The sequence below is a fragment of the Toxotes jaculatrix genome, chromosome 9 (assembly GCF_017976425.1).
Source record: "Toxotes jaculatrix isolate fToxJac2 chromosome 9, fToxJac2.pri, whole genome shotgun sequence".
Lineage (NCBI taxonomy): Eukaryota > Metazoa > Chordata > Actinopteri > Toxotidae > Toxotes > Toxotes jaculatrix.
The window spans coordinates 23,588,942-23,610,875 of NC_054402.1; the positions used below are offsets into that span (position 1 = coordinate 23,588,942).

At 41.7% G+C, this 21,934-nt stretch overlaps 1 protein-coding gene across 3 annotated transcripts in view; it reads right to left on the bottom strand.

Annotated features, from left to right (window-relative positions):
• The window catches only part of LOC121186891 (unconventional myosin-Ic-like), a 53,515-nt gene extending 33,024 nt beyond the window's left edge, over positions 1 to 20,491 (bottom strand). The window contains exons 1-2 of one of the 3 annotated variants that reach the window (XM_041045769.1): positions 20,365 to 20,491; positions 19,852 to 20,134 (exon numbers count right to left, since the gene is read on the bottom strand). In XM_041045769.1, coding sequence (XP_040901703.1) covers positions 19,852 to 19,941 — 90 coding nt within the window. In that variant the 5' untranslated portion in view covers positions 19,942 to 20,134; positions 20,365 to 20,491. Of the gene's footprint in view, positions 1 to 613; positions 633 to 15,577; positions 16,028 to 19,851; positions 20,135 to 20,364 lie in introns of those variants that run through there. The other 2 variants (XM_041045772.1, XM_041045773.1) reach the window with 2 other exon arrangements.
• Between the last annotated feature and the right edge of the window lie 1,443 nt (positions 20,492 to 21,934).

Below are 21,934 nucleotides of genomic sequence, written 5' to 3' on the forward strand. Positions count from 1 at the left end.
AGTGGGTCCTGTCATACACACACAGTACAGTAAGAATCAACATCATTATACTAATAAAACTGCATTATGGAGGTTTAGGGGAGTTTGCTTTCTGTGTATAAAAATGATAAGCAGTTAAAGCACTGAATATCCCAAAATACAGTATGTACCAAAAGTGTCTTCAAGAAAGGTCCAGCATTCCTTAGATTCTTTCGGGATGAGCCCTCTACCAGTTGTATCATACTGACAAAACTTTCACTTGCAAGCTTGAAAGGGTTAATTTTCAGCCTATGTAAAAGGTTTCATCAGACAGACAAATTCCAAGTGCTAAGGACATTGATTTATGCTAGGCTATGGCAAAAGTAGTTTTTGCAAATAGAGTTTGCATAGCTTAAACTGACAGAAGATAGGATTTGGTATATATTTGGTTTCATTGGTATAAAGCTGTTGAAGAAACACAAACAGTCCTCTACAATAATATCATCTATCAGACATACATATGGTCCATATGATGACCCCACCCATCTTTATTACAAAATTCAGTCCCAATAGGCAGAATTACGCTATAACTGGCTTTCAACCAAAAGCATTAAGTTTGCTCCTCTGAGTTTTAAGTTATGTTAAAAGAACACACCTTATTTAGGGGAATTTGTCTTGTTGGTCCTATAAGCTGCTCTGTGATGAGAGACTGTCCAACGATCTACCAAGAACGCCCTGTCCCTGGTAGACTGTTGGCTTACGGGGTTTGACACCAACACGTAAGCATTTTAAATAGTCAATGACAGAAGCACTAACTTAAACATGAGGAAATAAGAAGTGGCATCAGCTCTAAAGCTAAGTGGAAAGCAAGATGAATAATTTGCAATCAGGTTATTCAGTTTTGTGTGACCCTCTAAATGTCATAAAGCAGCATGAGCACATTTTACACACAATGCAATATTACTAGAACTCTATTCTGTGATCTCCTCCTTGCATGTCTGTTTCTGTGTATTGTTACTTTCCAGCGGGCCTGGCTTTCTTCCTGAAACTCCACAGGTTCTCTGACCATAACAAAGCCGCTCTTGTAATCGGTACTAATACATGTCATTAAAATAGCTTTAACAATAAATATTACATGAACTTTTGGCCTTTCTTTGCTGTGGAGTACAACTGTCAATGTGAGCTGTGAGACAAAAGCCAGAGGAGGAGCAACATCAGAGAATAAAAAATACGAAGTGCCCCTTTGAACTTTGACTGCTTAAAGGCGCAGTAAATCTGCATGTTTCTCCCCCAATTAAAACACATTTACGCAAACAATATCCTGACATTAGCCAGACTGTCATTCTCTCACCCTCTCCTCCCCTCACCTTTCCCTCACTTTCCCTCTCTCCCACATTCATCTTTCCCCTTTCCCATTCTTTCAAGCTACCTGAATGATGGTGCATTATAGCAACTATTTAAGACAAAGTCCTGCATCAGCCTTCAATAAAAATATCATCTGGGTTTGTTAGTTATCAATAATTTAAGAAAACAAAAATTTAAAGGAGGGAGGGATCTCAGACTGGTAAATGAGGCAAGAAACTAAGGAGGGTGAAACAAAAAAAATGAAGAGAAAAAATAAATGGCAGTGCAGGGCGGCTGTGATGTCAGAGCGAAAGAATGCAAGCCATGTGGGCGGCAAACGAGTCTGGAAACAGACGAGAGGGCAGAAGAGAGAGAGAGAGAGAAATATGATGAAAGAGAAGTATCAAAAAAGGGGATGAGGGGCAGGAAGTTGGTGACAGATGGCGAAAGTGTTACAGTAAGGAGATATAAAGATATTAAATGAGGATGAATGTGTGTGTGTGTGTTTTGTGACATAACTCGCGGTCTGCCAGGTTATAGTGGCCTAGGACTATATTGACACAAGGGGGTTCCCAGGGGCCAAATGCACTCACTCAAACAGTTCCTGTTTCTCTCAACCTACTTAGTGTGCCTCTCTCTTGCTGTCCTCACTGCTTTGGGTTAAGTGAATCATCACAGCGTGTGCGTGCGTGCGTGTGTGTGTGTGTGTGTGTGTGCCCTGTGTGTACCAGACCATAGCAGAGTGATGTTTCCACTGTGAACAGATGAGACACCAAGAGGAAAAAAAAAAGAGGCAGCAGGCTTGAAATCAAGTTAATAACGGGAACCGACTTGTAGTTTTTTTTTCAATTCACACACACGTACTGTACCCTCCAAATACAGAGACACTCCCTGTCCTTCACACACATACACACCCACTTTTCCACTGCGGCAGCACTTTGGTCATGCAGGCATTTCCTAAAGAGTCTAGCGTCTTCCATAAAGGCATAATGCTCGGCTGAACTGAGAAAGTGGTTGAATCAGAGATTTCTGTGTGGATGAATGGAGCTTGGCTGTTCATCCATTCAAGTCATTACTGGAAGGCTGCAACTTGCTGGTTCTTCTGCAGAATCGTTTGACTAATAATAAGCTCTGATATGAGGCGCCAACCACAAAACTGTGCTCTAAATTAACACCCGACTTTATACTTGGCGTTTTTTTTCCAGCTGGTTTTGTCAACATGATGCTGTCACTGTATGAGGCCAGTAAGTTTGACACATACCTGCTAAGTACTATACCAAGTTAAAGACGTAGTATTCAGACCCTTTGCTGCGGCACTCCAAATTGTTGTCAGGTGCTTCCTGTTTGCTTTAAGTATTCTTAAGGTGTGTGCAGGACTCGACTAGAGTCCACCTGTGGCAAACTGAACTGAAGTGAACATAGTTTAGAAACTTTGGGAGTATCAGAACTCTTCCACCTGAACTGAGTAAGCAGGCAAGAAGGGCCTTGCCTGGTTCCTGTGCAGAGAAGGGAGAAGCCACCTGAAGGACGACCATGTCAGCAGCACTCCATCAAACAGGCCTTTACGGCAGAGTGGTTAGATGGAAGCCACTTTGAGTAAAAGACAGTAATATGACAGCCCTCTTGCAGTTTGCCAAAACGGCGTTTACAGGACTCTGAGAGCATTACAGAAAAGATCCTCTGGTCCGATGAGACAGAACATTCTTTTGACATGTTGAATATTGACAAAAAGTCGATATTGTAATAAATGAAAGTACGTGCAACTGACCCAGTGAATATTTGGGTCAGATCCAGGCCTTTGTAGATACTGGGGGCAATACAATGCAGTTAGTAGACCAAACTTATTCTAAAAGAGAAAAGGGAAATGGTACAGCAACATAAGACACTGAAACACTCTTGGTAATCTTGATGATGTATTACATCAACTGCACAATCTTGTGTATGAAAAAATGTCTTTGTTTTCAAATGTTTATAAAGGTAAAAGGAAACGGGCACACACTCTTCTACTCTCCCACAGTCTACAGGCCTCTCCAGTCAACGGGGCAGGTGGTGACTTGCTGAGGGAAGGAACTCAAAACATTAGGAACATTCTGCCTCTCCAACCCCCATTCCCACCCTCTTCTACCACTGGTGCATATCTTTCCTGCTGCTGCCCCAGCTTCTCACTGGCTCTTTGCCTATTGATCTCCACCTGTCTCAATCTTTGTCTCTTATCACTTTTCCTTTCTCTACTCTATATCTGTCTCTTTTTACTATTCCTTTTCCAGCCCTTTTATCTTTTCTTATTCTGTCTCTTCCACATCCCTCTTCTCCTCCTCTATGATAGGGGGGCTTATTTTATCAGCAGCAGGCCTTATATGGAGATGAGCTTTAGCTGTAGGTTAAACAGTGGTGGCCTGCCTGCACCCTACACTCCAGCCCATAATACACACCAACACAGTATAGATGACCACAGTATAGCCACAGAATAATAAGCCTTATTATAATGAACAGTCTAAACTTTTAACAGCTGATATTTGGAATAGTGCCTTTAATTTCAACTAGTTTAATGACAAAAATACCAACGCTATTTTAGCTCTTTCCTGAAAATGGGCTATTGTCCTGTCAGTCAGTTTATTCTGCCAAATACATGATGGAAGAGGATAAGATTTTATCTAATAAAGACGTCTGTAACGACACTTAACTCGCTGTCTTTGCGAAACTGCTGACACCCCTAAAACATTTGAAATGACCTGGGTCTCAATGGAGTATTATTGTCTCATGATTGCTCATGATGGCTATTTTACAAGCTTTCTAACGCCAACAAAAATAATCTTATACATGCAATATGTCTGTTTCTTGTAAATTCAAATCAAAAGCTGAGCTACTTCCCTTAAAAAAGCAAAGCAGCACTTCATCTAAACAGTTACAAATATTCCCTCCACTTCCACTTCCTGATCCTACTGTGTACGCTTAAACCAATGGCAGACCTACAATGGCCCTGAAAGCTCAACGCAGTGCAACTTAAGACAACACCGGCAAATAGACAAAACACAAGCAAATGAAGAAAATATCAATTTGACACATGCACAACATTTAGAAAACGTAAAGTGAGAAAACACAAATAAAATACAAAAACACACTGCAAATACTGGAGAGGAATTCGAAATGCTGAGTATGTGTTATCAAATTAATGACTGCTTTCTTCCTTTGCCTGTGTTTTGTCTTTTGCATGTGTTTTCTTAAGTTGCCCTGCATTGAGCTTTGACAGTCACCATGCAGACAACAACTGTTTGGAATGCACAAAGTAAATAAGGAAGTATTTCATCAGAATTGACTGACTGTAAAAAAAAAATTGGGCCTGTCAAGTATCCAGTCCACAATTATTGTACAGCATTAAAACGTCTTGAATTAAGTTGCTAAATTTCTAAACAGTGAATTTCCTGTTTACTCCAAGGACTTCCTCTTTGCTGATTAGACATTAATAACAGCTGGGCCACAAGGCCAAACAAAACTAGACCATGAGAACAAACACACACACACACACAATACTTGACACTGCTTCCTTCCCCTCTTTACATCATTTTGGAGCCATTTGATTTACTTCTATCCATGCCTCTACTTTTTCTTTCACTTCCCTCTCATTCATTTTTCTATTTTTCTACTTGTGAAGGCATTAATCTGTAGATAACATTCAGCAGTCACATTCTTCCAGCAGAAACGGGGTGTAAACACCTGCATGCACATGTGCACGCATAGTCGCTCACGTGTTCAGCTGTCTATGCACAGAGAGGCTGGATGAAACATGGTGGTTAGAAATGAAGGGGGGCTTTTTGCTGGAAAGGTGGAAAAACATAAAAAAAAGAACAAAAAGCTTTGAAAGGAAGTGTGACAGTTTGGAAAAATGGCTCCTCAGAGGCCATCGGTTTCTCATTAAGAGGCTGCTGACATGTCAGGATCCACCTACATTAAACCTGACAAATGTTCGGGAATTTATATGCAAACAGCTTGAACTCTGTGAGGAATCTCTATCGCAGACCTCCCAGCACAAGAGGACAGCTCAGCAATCCGGTCACACACTTTTAATTGCAACATCTCTGGAATCTCCTCCTAACAGATTTATTACCAAGGGCTGGGCTCCCGAGATATACACAACTGCTCCAAAGGGGCGAGCACGCACACACACATGTTGCATGCTGTACTGAGAGGATTTCCACTGCCTACGGTCATTTCCAAAAATACAACGTTCAGCTACATCCATGTTCTCATTTTAAGTCTAATTTTACTTCTCATTTTCATCTACTGTTGTCCCGTGCACACGGCTTCTACTGAAACAAAAGCTGTGTCTGGACCAAACCAGAGAGAAAAAAAAATAAGCCTGTGGTTCTCACACACTATTGTTCAGGATGTTGCAGGTCACTTGGTTACAGTTAGCCACTGAGCAGACAGCTACACATCCCTTACAACACACACATTCACACACCATCCTCCCAGCCATGCCCATGACAGCACAGTAGTGCAGAGGCCTGTAGCTGCTGCCATCCCTCTCAGTGATTTCATCAGCGGTTTACAATAATTATACTAACTCAGTAATCACATGATCAATATGTACTGACGTTAATAAAACGCAGCACCTCGAACTGTTGGTGCTAATTTGAAGAATGGATATTCTCTAGTGAATCTGAGGTCATAAAGTTGTGAACATGTGATTAACTATGTATAGATAAATGAGCTGATAAAGGCCAAGATTTCCTCTGTACATTTACACTAAAACTACACTCAGTATATGCTGATGAATAAGCACATAGATTCAGTGAAATAACTTCTGAAGCATGTCCTCTGTGAACGCACACAACAACGTAATCCCACTGGGGACAGATCTAAATGAACAGTTGTTCCAGCAGAAGATTCCTTCTCTCTCTCTCTCTCTCTCTCTCACACACACACACACACACACACACACACACACACACACACACACACACACACACACACACACACACACACAGCCACTTACTCAGCCACTTTTCATACTTAGACTAGGCAGGGCCACTGGGGTATTTTAGATAGTAAGCTTTGATTATTTGTGTTTATTATGGAGGTATGCGTGTCACAGCTGTGTTGGGGACAAAAATACATTCATTAAGAAACAACTGGGAAATCCTTGGCTGGGGGTTTAACATGCTCACCATGTGATCGCATCATTCCCAGTTTGAGTCCGGTCAGCTAACGGAGCTACTCTGGGAAAGAAACTCTTCAGGTGAGGATTATGGAGGTCCTGTGAAATGTCACAAAGTGTGCAAGTCTGACAAAGACCATGCTAGCATCTCTGTGAGGCTGTACTTGTGCACAGCAATGCTTTGACCTAAATGCTGAGGTCAGCATGCTAACATGCTCACAATAACAAACGTCTCATCTGATAAGTGAAAACTCTGACCTGCTGGTGTCGCAAGAGGAAAAGTCAGGGAATCATAAGATTCAATCAGACTCAATCTTTGAGGACCATGAATGTCTGAACAATTTCATGGCAATGCATAAGTTTTCCAGATATTTCAGTCTGGATCAACCAATCAAAGTACCATTCCAAGAGCTACCATGGCTAAAAATGGAATATAAAAGCACTTTTCAGAGTGAAATGGACTTTAAACTGAAAACAAATTTATCAGCCATAGACACATGAGAGCAAACTCCACACAGAGTGCTTCCCACCAAAGCAGTGCACCATGAAACTCCAAAATCAAGGCCTTTTAACTTTCAGTTTATGACTCATCAATGGTATTGAATCTTTTTTGACCTCAAGATAAGAAAGGAGACTGTTTTCATTAACTGGGCGTTTACTGCCCAAACTGAACCTTCAGCCATGGAAAAGATTGCATAAGAGGTGAACATTAACCTCCTGACCCAGAGAGTAAAGCAACCTGGCTTTCACAGGAGGGGAATGCATCATAAAAATAGGCACTGCAAGTGAGAGACAGTGGTCTGATAAGGATTTCACCTGGCACCACAACCTTTACACTCTTTTCTATCTGTCTCAACTCAAGGGTGTTACCCTGCTTTACACCTAAGGCATGCTGTGGTATACGTCAGCATATTTTCATCTGCTGTAGCAATGAGCAGGTGAAGACAAGGAATGGCTGAACATTGCTCAGATAAGAGTATCAGACATCAGAAACCCCTATCGGTCAAAGCCTTCTTTGTCTTTGCATTCCTTCAGGCTCTATAGGCTGCTTTACTTTCTTCTTCTCTTTGTGCTAGTATGTGGTAATGCCTTCATGCCACATTTAGTTTTTTTTTTCTCAACCTCACGACACCAATCCAAGATATTTACACAGTTCTTTTTCTGCCATTTCTCACATCCTACCTCCTACTCCACCTACTCACGCTCTTATTTAGAGTCACTCCTCCTCCTTCTCCTCCTCCTATCAATCCCTCTCTCACTTTCTCTCTCCAAGTCCAAGGCCACACCTGCCTCTACTGTGCTGGCATTATCAAAGCTCCATGGAAAGACTTGGTTAAAGGTTAACAAAAGATATTGAGTGTGAGAAGAAGCCTTCACAGTCTTAACCAAGGATTCTGGTGTTTGCTGTATTGTCACCACAGTCAAGGCTATGGAAAACACACGCGCACACACAGTTCCTTTCCACTAAGTTACACTGCTCATTCAGAAAACTCCTGCTGTACTGCAGGAGAACTGTTTTAAAACAAATGTGCCCATGCAGTTAGCCCTAAAAACTTGATTCATCATCTTTCTGGAATAAACACATCTTGAATCATGATGAAAATAAATGTTCATTCATGGACCTGATCAGTTGCAAGCCATCTAGACAGTACAGGCCTCTGAGGGAAGAAACTGAATAAGCTCATTTAGGTTGTTAGCTGTGCTGCACTAATCCACTTTTAGGAGTGGATGGAACAATATAAAAAAATACAGTATAAATAATGTTTCTTGAATAAACAGTGAGCTATGCCACCTTAGAAACTGAGCTAACTAGCATGCCAACTGATAGTTAGCAAGCTAGTTTTTTTTTGAATGAAACTTTGGTCAATCCTGGGGAAAAATGGAGTAAACAGCTCGGTAGGGAAGAAACAGCTCGCTAGCACTGGCATGTTCTGGGCAGGTTAGCATGTTGGTGGTTAGCTCACCAGACGCAGTTTATCAACCAGCCCTGCCAGTAACCTTCAACAAACCTTTTCTGGCACCTCCTGTTTCTCAAGGATATGCTTTATTCATTTTGCGGCATGCACAAAAATGTGTGACTAATACATATACATGTATTAATCACACACAGAGCAAAATAAATTGTGTCTGAATGGAATCTGAATCCAGCCATCAGACTCACTCTGTGCTATTAATCAAAGCCCAGCTCTTTCTCTCATTTGTCTTTTCCCATTCAACAGATTCCAGTTTCTCCAGATACACACATGCCTCATTCTCTCCACCTAATTCTCCCTTTTTCAATTTGAAAACATCTAAACAAGAGATAAGAACAAGAGATTTGACCTAAGCTAAAAGTAGAGAAACTCCAGCTTATCTGAGTTGAAAAAGGGTTGAGTTGGAGTGGCTTTTAAATGCTCCAGTGTGCTGACTTCTGCATCTATCCAACACAAACATACACAAACACTGCACACTATATGCACCCTTGTTTCAGCAAACACTGATATTTGCCTTTGGTGACATATCATAACAAACACAGAGTGGGTGGGTGTGTCTCAACACTGACAGGAGAGGCTGGAAAATCACAGGTACGTACACAGGAGAGGAGCTGACATAATTACAGGTATGCACAGGATTCAGAGGGCTCAGGTCAGTTTGCCATGATTACAAGGATGAGTGGAGAGGGAGGAGGGATAATCAAATACACACACACTAGGGGTACAAAACACTAACAGAAATACACCTGAGAAGATGGTAAACAGGTGGTAGGGTAGGTTGTCCACCACGGGTATATTTACAGTTTAACTTGAACACTATGAGGGTAAAGAGAGGGGTTTTTAATCGTCAATCCACCTACCTTCTCCATGTGTGGGAGGCAGGGCTGTAACACAATGACTCACATTAATAGGCATTTAAATAAACATCACAGTCTATTATTGAACACAGATTATTTTCGTTACTAACATGGGGATAAGTGCTTGAGTAACATCCAATAGGTTTCTGGAAAAACTAGAGAGTGGTGCTAGTAAAATAGCCGAACTGTTACAACAGGATTAAACAAAGCTGTTCTACAGAACAGCTCCAAAACAGACCCGAACCACACACAAACACCCACACAGTTCCTCTCCTTCTGCTCTGGCAGTGTACACAGAAGATGTGAAGGAGCAGATGAAATGGGATTAGCAGTCCTCTCGTTTTATCTGGTTAATCTGAGTGAAGGTGTGCAGTCGAGGGTGTGTGCGACAGTGTAGAACGGAACAGGATTAGGAAGTGAGCTAGTCAGCACTGCTGCAGGTAAACATGAATGAGCACTGCCATCCTCAGCCGACACCAGCTTCATCCTGTCAGACAAGAATGTGGGCAAAGTATGTCACAGAAACTCACGAAACGGACTGAGACAGTCGTTCGAGCGGTCTTTTAATACAGAACCACATGAATTAATTCATATATACAAATGTCTTGATTGTGCTGGTTAAATCTCTGGGAATGTTTCCATTGTACTGCATTTTTTGTTACACTCCACTGACTCTGGATTAAGGAACACCTGTTACCCTAAACAGTATCAATCCTGATACCCTAAACAGTTTCATCAAGACAAAGAAACTTCAGCTGAGAAGAATCTAAACCAAAGCAAAAAATGAAAAGAAAAAAAGAAAGGCAGCACTGTATTAACTGTTTCTGAAAGCCTTTGTCATAAGTATTTATATTCAAGTCAACTGAGGACTTCCCATCTCCTGCAGTCACACTGCATGTACAAAAATGGCAGTGAAGCTGGCGTGGATTTTGACTCATTTCCAAGGTGGTTTCCAGTCCCACAGCAGTCAAGGCTGTAATACTGAGGAGAAGCAGGACTCAGTCACTAACATTTATTCCCAGCGGGGCGGGGCTGGCTCTACCGCTGGGCTAGCTTTGGGATGTGGGAAAGAATCGCATGGAAAAGCTAAAGCAGCTGCCCACAGCAGCGGGCTAAAACTAACCAGACACACACATGCTGTACATACACACCCTCCAAGACTGTGAGTCATCAGCATACAGGTAACACATATTCTGACTCACAGCCAGACACGTACCCTAATTACTTCCAATCTACTAGATCCTCTTTTTTCCGTACAAAGTGTTTCTGTATAATCTGCAACACACTCTGCACCTCCGGCCATCTGAGGCACTTAAGGCTGCACTAACCAAGATCCCTATGGAAAAACACCTAATTTGCAAAGTGATGATGCAACAGTAAGAGAGTAATGCTCACTATGCGAGGTGCTCTACATTAATCCTGATTAACATACACTTCAACTGCCACTTCAAACCCTTTCAGGTCTCAGATCTTCACCTTTGAACAACAGAAAGCACTTTTCACAATTTACTTCAACTGCTTTCACTTGCCCACTAACTTCCATGATGCTGAATACCACTATTCAATATCCACTGACAAGCTTTAGAAAGGTGTATGCACACTGATTAACAACACAGTGAGTGAGCTGGTTTAATCTGAACCTCCACTAGATCATAGCTTAAGATACGTGCGCTCAAATGGTAAAACACACACTAATGTAAAAGCTCTATCTGTACCTCTGTGTCTCCTAATGTCTGTCTGGCAAAGCCTAGAATCAATAGCTATTCCCATCCAGTGTCTCCAACACACTCCTTTCTCAATGTCTGACTCAACTTCCCATATACTCATCATCTTTATCAGCAGCAGTCATCATCTAAACAACCTCCAACACATACCACCAACATTACCAACTAAAGTTCATTCCATTCACTCAGTTTAATCATCCCTTTACCTCATCACTGATTTATCTCTGTCTCATTCCTTAGTTTTCCCAAGCATGTATCAGTTGGTAAACACTGGTCTTTTGTTAAATATCAGATATTAGCCTGTTTGTGTCATTCACCTCTGATGGAAGACTCCCCATGACCACAGTTAGGGAATAATATAGTATAATACACACAACAGAGGGCTGAGAACCTTTAGTGTCAAATGTAACTGTCCTTTTCAATGGCTCGAACACAAAAGAAACCATGAGTCAAACTTTATCTTCTTTGTCATTCAACCTAGGAGCACAGTCTAGAAAAAGAGAGAAAACAAATTCACTCACTCCTGTTCTCCATTTAGAGAATGATAACTGTCAAATATGATAGTTTTGAATATCCACTGCCACCAGCCTTAGACACAGACTCTGATTTGGCCTTCAATAACCCATGTTGGCCAAATCTTTCCATGTCTTAAGAAAGGAGTTCAAAGGCCATTAACTGCTGTTGCATTAAGACCTTATCAGTCCTACTCCTGGCTTAGTCTAGTATGATATCTGTGCTTAATGTTATCAGAGCAATATGTCCAAAGCCTTCACCGCATCTTAATGCTTGGGTTCAAACTGTAGTCACAGATGCCAGAGCTTAAACTAGGCATGGCTGGCTTAATGTGTACGACATGGAACAGCTGTATAAATCCTCAGTGACCTTATACATGGAGCTGCAGGTAGTTGGTACATACTGCTAAGCCTTTATTCCAATCCCTGCCTGCTCTCCAACTTTTTCCATTAAAAAGGTCATGTACATAGCAACTTAAAGGAACAGTTCAACATTTTTGGGAAATACATGCCTTCACTTTTTTGCAGGACACCACTCCTGTCCATACACTACACATAAGGTTATAGTTAGCTTAGCTTAGCATAAAGACTGGAATCAGAGGGAAAACAGCTAGCTTGGCTCTGTGCAAAAGTCACAAAATCAACCTACCAGCATCTCTAAAGCTTGTTAACTGTTTGTTAAAGCTGATACAAACCAAGCAAAGTTAACCTGCACTACATGTAGAGAGATCTCTTTTTCCAGTGCAAACTAAAGCTTAAGTTTTCAGATAAAGCTAAGCTTTCCAGCATCTTTAGCAATGGTGGATTATGAAGCATTGGTTAAATTTCTGATTAACAAAAATTCTACAAATACGCCCAAATCCAAACGCCCTACATGCAGGTGGCCCAATGAACCTTGTGCAGTGACAAATGTCATGATCCCTCACTGTCTTCCCACATATGAACCATGCCAATGTTTTGCCCATTTCTTTCATTTGTATGTGGAGTAAACTTCCCTCAGCATGACGACTGTATCTTTAGAAGCCATGCCATTTGTTGATATCCCCAAGTTTGATGTGACAGATTCACATTAAAAGGTCATAAGAGTGGAAATAAATCCCCTGCTGAGCAGTTCCTATAACACAGTTCAAGTACATTATTGTGAGAGAGCAGACATGCATGTGCGAGTGTCCTTCCTGTTGTAGAGGTGATGGTGGAGGTCTGGATAACAGCCAGGCTGTCAGGTGTATCCTATGGGTTCCTCCCAGGATCCACCCGACATGTAGCTGAGAAACTACACGACCAGGAAAACCTTCACCTTGTCAACAGCAGTTCCTATATCCGAAAAAATAAAGAGCTGTGCTTCTCATGGTAAGGTCAAGGGACAGCTAGGGGTCCATGGAGAGGTTCTAGGGGTCCATTAGCACATTGAGTTTCACTATAATTTATTGTACTAGGTCACAACTTCAACATGTGCATACTCCTTTAACTATGGAGACATAAAGATAAAAATCAGCCATGAAGGAATCTACTAACTACCATAACAACGGGGGCAAAGTCAGACTGGTATTTGATCAGATAAATAGTTGAACAGCAAGGCAGGGGCAATAAATCAACTTTCCTCTCAGATAAAATGAAAATATGTGCAAAAGACACTCATAAGCCTTTGTGCTTGATCATTCTAGCATTATCATAGTCATTTAAAAAGCACTAAAAAACTATTTCACAAGCCCAGTTTATGTTTACAAAAAGTATACAGAGCCAAAGAGAAAATGCCTCCCCGTGTAGAAGCCGGCAAACATTTAGGGTAAAAGCTCATTCTAATCCTAAATTTTCCAACACCACTCTGACCACAACTCCGTCACAGCCGCAAACCAGAAATATCATCAAAAACACAGCCCATCAAGATTTAAAAAAGCCTGAAGCACAGCACTGAGGAAAAAAAAAATCTGCTTTTAACCATCTGCACCTCATCAGTCCAATGGAAACAGCAGCTAAATTAATCTCACCAGGGACTATACAATACATGGATCTGCTTTGGAAAAAAGTATTGACAACAGTACACTGATGTGCACTTTGTGCCAAGTTGGATAATGGTGCAGACTATGCATGCTTACTAGTCTGTGCATTTAGTTCAAACAGCCACAAATGTTCTTTAATTAGATATGTTATAGGTGAAAATGTAACACAGGCCAATGTCAAACAGCTGCCTGTTCTACTCTGCAGCCCCGCTGCAAAGCCAATCATCTGCAATAACAAGATGTCATATAAAGGAGCTTAAATCAAACTTAGAGCGACAGGCAGCTGCAAACAACCAGTGAAGGCTGGGAGGTCCTGCCCTCCAGGTGACCTTGAGGCAACAGGTCAGCTGCTCTAAGCAGCTTGACTCCTGAGGAGTATCCCGCCTATGCTGGCTCATTTCTTCACACTGTACTGGCTTCAGTCTCCTTGTGCATCTTCCTAATGTACATTATGAGGCTATTTTGTCTTTCCTTCCCTGTTGGATGAGTAATCTCACTCACTCATTAGCAGAAGATTATAAGCCCAGAGGAGACACTTTCTAACCATAGAAAAGCTAATGACAAGTTTAAACAGTGGTGACTTTTTCTTTTTGCTTTGTTTTTTAACCATCGTCCATTTAGTCACTGATCATGTACATCTCAATTTGCAATGCAATACATATATTATGTTATAGCCTTTATTCCATTTGTTATTTCTTATGTCAATATTTGCAGCTGAAGCATCCCACAGAGATCATTTCATTTATTAGCAACAATTTCTTGTCCTTAAATACCATATGTTCCTATGTTTATTAACGGGTTACATTTGTATGCCAGGTGCTTCCCCTCAGCTACCTCATTACAAACCACACACACATTAACAGGTGGACAGGCTTGTTGACAAAGCCTTTGTCAGCGCAGAGAGACTTTCTCAGCCAGAGCCAGACAGCTGAAGTCCAGCCAGCCACTGGCAGCGTTACACAGGTTGTAATAAGGGATGGAAGTTTAGCTGCTTTTTCATTTGTTGAACCAGGTCTACCCGAATATTTAGCCCATCTGACCAATGCTGACCAAAATTTCAGGAAAAACAAGCCACAATGTTAGTGGTTGATATGCCTGTGATGGACATGACAACCATCCACTTACCACAGCAACAGTCATGATGGTTAATGTTGAACTTAAAACAACAAATGCTACGCACCCTGCTGACAGGGACACATCTCACAACTACACAGCAGTTTCGTACTCACAGGTGTGATAGGCTGTGAGATTAGCTTTTTAGTGAACTGTCTTAATCTGTGTCTGTCTGGCGTCCATAAAAAGACTAGTCCCAGCATGAAGGATCTGAAGTTGTAGACTGCTCACTGGCAAATCAGTGAGTGGTTAAAGGTTCAAAGCACAGCATGCAGTGACGATACAGATTAAACCAAACTTCATTCAAAAATAGACATAAAATTTGACTTCTTTTTCTTCGCTTACTGCCCGACAACCAAAGCGGAACACATATTAAGAAATCATGGCTAGCATTTTTTTTTTTTTTTTACATCGGCATAAACCCAATACATGTAACCGTATTTTAATTAAATTTACGACTTTTGGACTGAGCTAGGTTTATTCACAATCATCTGGAGTGGAAAACTCTGGAGTAACAGTAGACAGGTCGAGTGTAAACGCTTTAATATTGTCAAAGTAATTAAAAATGGTGTAATGTTGAACTCGCAGAACTTATCAGTGGCTTTCACTGATTTGTTACAGGCCTTAACCGAGTGTTTTACCCAATGAATGAGTTACCAACAGTTTGTGCAGCGTTAAATTGTCACATTTTTCAATGGCTTTTGGCAGCGCGTTTCCGCCATATGGCACGCATCAAGGCTCTCAGCCCACCCACTCAAGCATGCTGCAATGTCAGAAATTACACTGCAGAAAACTTTTTTAAATTTAACGACCACAACAAATACAACAACCCCTGTCAACACAAACAACCGAAAGTTAACAGTTTAGCCATAGCACGGTGAAGCTAAAAGAAGCGGGCAAGCTGCTAACTCAGGTGTTTGTACAAGCAGAAAACATACCTTAAAACAGCCGAGCTCAAAAGCGGTGTGGTAGTCTCTCTATATCTCTCTCTTCCTTGACTGACTTCTTATCGTCCACACAGTTTAGCGGTTCTTCGGTTCCGTCTCTGTCCGCTGAGTGTTTCAGCCCAGTCAGTCAGTCAGTCACTGGTGTGTGTGTATGTGTGTGTGTGTGTGTGTCTGTCTGACACTCGGTATCGTACACTTCTACGTGCGACTTCTGCGGGGTGTCTCCTGACCCTCCCACCACTCCCAGTCCACACCACCGCTCCCACTGTGGGCTCTGTCACAGCTGTGGCTTCCTGCAGACGGCAACCTCAGCAGAGGACCTCACCTCCCCTAGTAGTTCACCGGTATGGTCATACAGTTACCGGATACTGTCATATTAATAATCGCAGAAGTGAAATGAAATACAAAAACGCAGTCCGTGTGTGGTTTTACTGGGGATTCGGTTCTCCTAACCCCTGTATGGGAGTGGTGTGGTAATTTCCACCTTCCTTTTCTTTCACAGAAGGGCAGTACAGCCCTTGTATTACCAGGAAGTTCACCAAGAAACCCATCCCATGGCTCCTGCATGAGTGACATGGTTTATTTTAGCCGAGCCTCGCACCATGTCGTCATTGTTTTCTCTACAATCACTTAACGGGCGACTAACCGTGCTGGGCTTGTGAGGGATTATGTGCGTTTCAAGAGTGAGAGAGAATAATAATCATAAAAGACCCCTGCGTATCAAAGCCAACCTGTATACATATAAATCAAAATATTTTTTTTAAACGAGTCCGTAAACTGACACTTCTGACTGAGCATAACTTAAAACCCTGGTCCATTCAGCCAAAACCAGAAGACAGAACTGCACCCATCAGCACTTTAAAAAAAAACAATCTATAAACTTTTATAATTTCTGCATCTGATTGACCAGCCACTGGCAGCGAAGGGTGCACCAACATGTAAAGCATAATTAAAATAACCAGATATTTGAACGAGGTTTGGCGTCATCTCAAAGAGTTTAGCTGCCTCTTCCACAAAGGGATGTAACTCAGCTACAAATTACACACACAATTGCAAAATAAAGTGCCACGGTTGCATCAAAACTGCTCTCATAGCCGGTGATTTCAGTTTCACAGAGTTCTCGTACCCTCTGCTGTTAATAAGGCCGCCACTGCACCTTCACACTGGCTCTGCAGGCTGTGTGCACAGCTCCTCCCCGCAGCAGAGGAGCCCAGGCTCCATCAGGACAAGCCCGGCAATGAGAGGGTGAGGCAACAGATTGCAACTGCGAGCTGAAAAAAACGTTTATCAGTAATGAATTAATGAATGCTTTTATTATCTTTAGAAAATCTCTAAAGCTGTAATGAAGTCTGGACACCACCAGAAGGTCACTGGAACAGTTCTCAGTGACAGATATAAGGAGGTCATTAATTCAGCTCTACCTAATCCCATTTTTTATTTTTTAATTGAAAGGATTTTTCATATTTTGTTTATTCAGTGTTTGCAATAAATTCTGTTTCCCTTTTATTTCTACTGAATTGTTTATTCATTCTTTATATTTGTTGGGCTAAAAGAAATCATTTAAAACAATCTAAAAATTCCACCAGATGCAAAATACCCTAATTTCCCAGAAAGTCATGACCTCACTGGCATTAATGGTGGAATGCATGTTTGTGGATCCTTCACATGACAGTCTGGAAGTCCAAAGTACTTGTATATGGCATGTCAAGTACTCCACAACAGACCGTCTATCATTTCAGACATTGTTGCAGAGTTACACAACATGTGTTGCGCACATGTCAAGGTGACCTCAACCAGCTGGTCAGCTGGCTGTCAGTGCCCGAGCTGAACTGTAATATGTCTGCACTGCCGGAGGGGGGGGTGATCGATTCATCAACCCACAACCATTCACAGACACGCACAGATACACTGACACACACACACACACACACACACACAGGTTGTATCCTGTTGACAAGGCAATGTTGGACAGACTGCTCTGGACGGAAAGGCCGGTCATGACACCGATCCCCCACCTCCACCCCAAACCCTTTACCCTTCCCACTCCAGTTCTGAAGAACCAAAACCAGGAAACACTGCCAAAACTTAGCCACACATACTTCATGTTTTCTATTGTTTCACATCCAGTGAAACTGTACCATATTTTCCTTGCTTAACTTACCACAATTTCACAAGATTTCAGTGTTTACAATATATCTGTGAATAATATGATACATCATGCAGGGCAAAGATCCATCAAAACCTATTAGAAATATATCCGGATGCTAAAATACCAATATGAACCAACTGAAAGAATTGATGACCCTGACACACACACACACCTTTTGCTCACATCCAGACTCGCAGGGCACTTTGACCTTGGAGGAATGTGGGAAGCGGGAAAAAAAAATCAAGCAGTGTACTGGAATGTCTTTGTCGCTTCCTCCCGTCCAGGCTACAGCACATTCCACACCTCCCCAGTCATCACTGACCAGCAAACAGCAGGCTGCATTAACCATGCCACATTCTTCTCTCTGTACATCCTAATCCGACGTCAGCCCACACTAAAAAACAGCACATTATAACACGGGAGGAGTGATTTTAAAAAGCTCACTCCCTTCATTCCTTAGATACTGTTTACACAGACATCAGACATCAGCTGTCTTTATTACTGCCCTCCTATACAAGGCAAGAACATATAGTATGCAACACATGTTAAAATGTTTTAGAGCAATGGATTTCTGTTTTAGCTCCTGCAGCAGCTACAGGCAATGAGTGATTTCCATGTTTAAAAGGGAAGATTTTTAAAAAAGATTTCATTCAACCCCCCATGCCTGATAAATATACACTTCTGAACAAACTCCAGCTTTCAGTCAGTGCTAGTGATGTGTCTTTGATTTGCCTTTGGCAAAGTGGTGTGTGTCTGTGACCACATCTAATACTTATATAATTGCTATAATTGTGGGGGTTTTTTTTGTTTGTTTGTTTTTTGCCACTCGGGAGCAACTGAAACAAGCCGTAAACACAACACTTCTGAAGTTATGGCAAAGTTGTTAGTGAACATTTGCCTATTTACACATCCAACAGGCACAGATCAACATTAGCATTCACCTGGAGTCATGTTTCCGGCCACTTGATGAGTGTTTAGCCCATTATTCACTCTCCTTTTAACTCTGTTTGGGTCTCCACACACCTGCTAGAAATATATGATTCTTTAGCTGCTGAATGCTCCACCATGTTCATGAGCTAGTTGCTAACTTTGCTGACTACAGTTGTGTGCTGAACAGTTAGCGTACACTGTTTATCAGAATGGTAAAGCTGAAGTCCTCACATCTAAAACAAGTTCAGAGACGTTAAAACACTTTGTAGAGCTCAGGGGATTTGCAGAGTATGGCTATAAATCTCTGTGGGGTCACCAGTAGGGGGCATCCTTTCCACATTCATGCTATTAAGTCCATTGTTGATATAAAAATATTGATTATAGCAGCTTTAAAATGCAGCAGCCTGTGGGACTGCACTAGATTCTCATCTGATGCAGTAATCAGGATCTCTATAACAGAATTCTCCAACACAGGTAGTTTCCCAAAATGTTATCTCTATAATTTATTCTGTAGGACTGACTCATATCCTGACTTTTACAGCTGATGTTTTCAGTTCTCTGCTATCACATTCAATTGTATCTGCACTGATAATATCTTCCTGTGACATTAGGTTGCCAGTGTTTGTTCACTTATCAGTGCGAACAAGCAAATTCACCACAGAACAGTGTTGACGCATTAAGTTATTATGTGTAACCATCATGTGTATGTGTTTCAAGGTACATGCATTTTTAATGCAGAATTTATATTTTTAAGTACTGTGAACTTTGACCTCTGTAAGCCAGGGTTCTTATCCACTCTGCTTAACACTTGTCAGCAGCATTCTTAGTATGTTAGACAGCTGATGTCCATAACAAATCTATTGTTGCATGGATTCGGACTTTGCACAAATTCCATCTTTGTCATGTAAATAAAGTTTTTATATCATATTCTGTATTAGTAGAAGTCACAGAGTTAGCCCATTAATACATGTAGAATTAACTATGAATAATGCTTCTGAGCCAAATGAGATTCAAATTTATGATAGGCAGTATAATCTGAAGTGGGTGATAGGGTTCAGCACCCACAGGCTGCTGAACCCTGTCACCTCACCTGTGCCAGCATCAGTCTCTGCCCACTGAGTTCCATCAAAATCCATTACCATGAAGGACCAGTGTGAAGATCCGACTCCAGAGTGAGTGAACTGACCTTGCAGTTGTGGCAGTAGTTCTCTCCGTTTTTCCCCGGAGAAAGGATGATTTCCCCCGTTGGGATTAGTTGGATCGTCAGTTCCATCATCGTTCCCTTTTGCTCTTCCTTTCCCGTCCCTTTTTTAAAAAAGTGATCCTGTCTTGTTTTGTGCTTTCTGGTCCTTTCCCACTTGGTCAGGAGAGACAGAGGGAGAAATATTACAGCTCTCTCCTCAGGTCCGATGGCAAATCCTCAGCTCAGGCAGGGTGGAATGTGCCTAGAAGACCATAACCAGAGACACCTGAAAAGCAAAACCTTAGCAGTCAGAGACTTTTACTCTCACCACATATACATTCAGTGAAATCATGAATCTCTCCCGTACATGAATATGAAGAGAAACACCTTATCTTTTTTAACTGGGAGCTCTTATTGGGCAGATAAATTTTACTTCCTGGCAAGAGGATCAAAAAGCGGAAAGCAGTGATTGGAGATTTGCAGCGTCGGCGTGGAAATTTGGAGTTGGGGTGTTACCTGTTGCAGAGCGGAGAGTCTTAGTGAGGCCAGCTTCCCCTCGCTGCGGCCAGAGGATGTTGCCTCTCTGGCTGAGGGATCATGGGGAGGATATGGAGCTCAGCCTGGCTCGAGATGGATGTCACATGCAGAGGATATGTGTCTTTTGTCTTACTGGAGTGTGTGTCAGCACTAGAGGATAAAAGTGTGTGCTCACAGGGAGTGGTAAACACATTTGTGTCTTGAATGAAAATATTTTTTGTCATGCTGTGGTTTCTATGTAAAGTCTTACTTGGTGAACTGAATTTCCAACTTTTTGTTTTAGCTCAACAGACCTGTCAGATGAACTCAGGTTTTTAACATTGTGCACAACACCACCTATGAAATATTTCACCCATTTGTCGATTATCTTTCACATTACTTTTATTTCAACCATTTACTGATTACTTTTAATTAACATTTCAACCATTTATCCATTCCATTTCACACTCCCTTTAGCTTTTGCACTTTTTCTCCATTTCAGATGTTTCAAATATTCATTCATCACTTTTAGCAGTTTTAACAGTTGATTTAATGTTATTACTTTGAACTGCTTATCTGTTACTTTTATCCATCTGCTCTAACCATTTATCCAACAGTATTTATTCATTCTCAATTTTAACACCTGAGCACTGTGTTGCAATTGAGAATGAGTGAATACTATATGCCCTGTGCAGAACTCCCCCTCAGGCAAGTACCCCCAGTTAGGAATCACCGATCTGGTTCATCTTTTTAATCCCCCCTTGCCTCCTATTAGATCATTTATGGCATTGTTTACGAGTTCTTAACATTGTGCACACACACACACACAGGGCTGGTCTGAACAGGGTTTCCTCCTAGACCCAGCATCCTGCCTGAGACATTCCCAGTACCCACCCAGTAGATTTAGTGTGTGTGTGTGAGACACATGTTTGCATGTGCGCATGACGGAACCCACTTGTGCTTCCCTCAGGATATACAAGCAAGAGACACGCGTATGCACCACACACTTTCTAAAAACAAATAAGGGACTTGTGCTCTCATAGCAGTGCACTTCCTGTCCCCAAGGACTAGACTAACCAGGGCCTTGACACTTAACATACAGAACACACTGACATAAACACATGAACATACACCATTGATAGGAGGGCGGTTTCCAGGGTGAGGGGGTTAAAATGTGACACTGCAGCCGTACACTCCTGTCTTTGAGACAGGAAAATATAAACAGCTCTGTTGTGGTAGATACACATATTTCATTTGGATACTCTTCCTGACCCATATGATGACTCCAGGTCCCTCCCTGCACTCTTATCTACCAAATATCATCATTCATCCAGGTACCTGTACACATTACGCAATGTGGATTGCTTGAGCATTTCATCATAATTTGTGGGGTGAGATGAGGCCTAACCACACAATAAGGGAGCTTCAGAGCAGAGGCTCCTGGCCTTGGGGAGAGGGCCCTCCTAGATGGTCCATGAGATAGATCTGACAGATTGCAAGATGATGAACAGGACAGGAAAGCAGAAAAGCTCATTTATGCAAAAGACAGATCTTCCAGTACAGTTTCTGA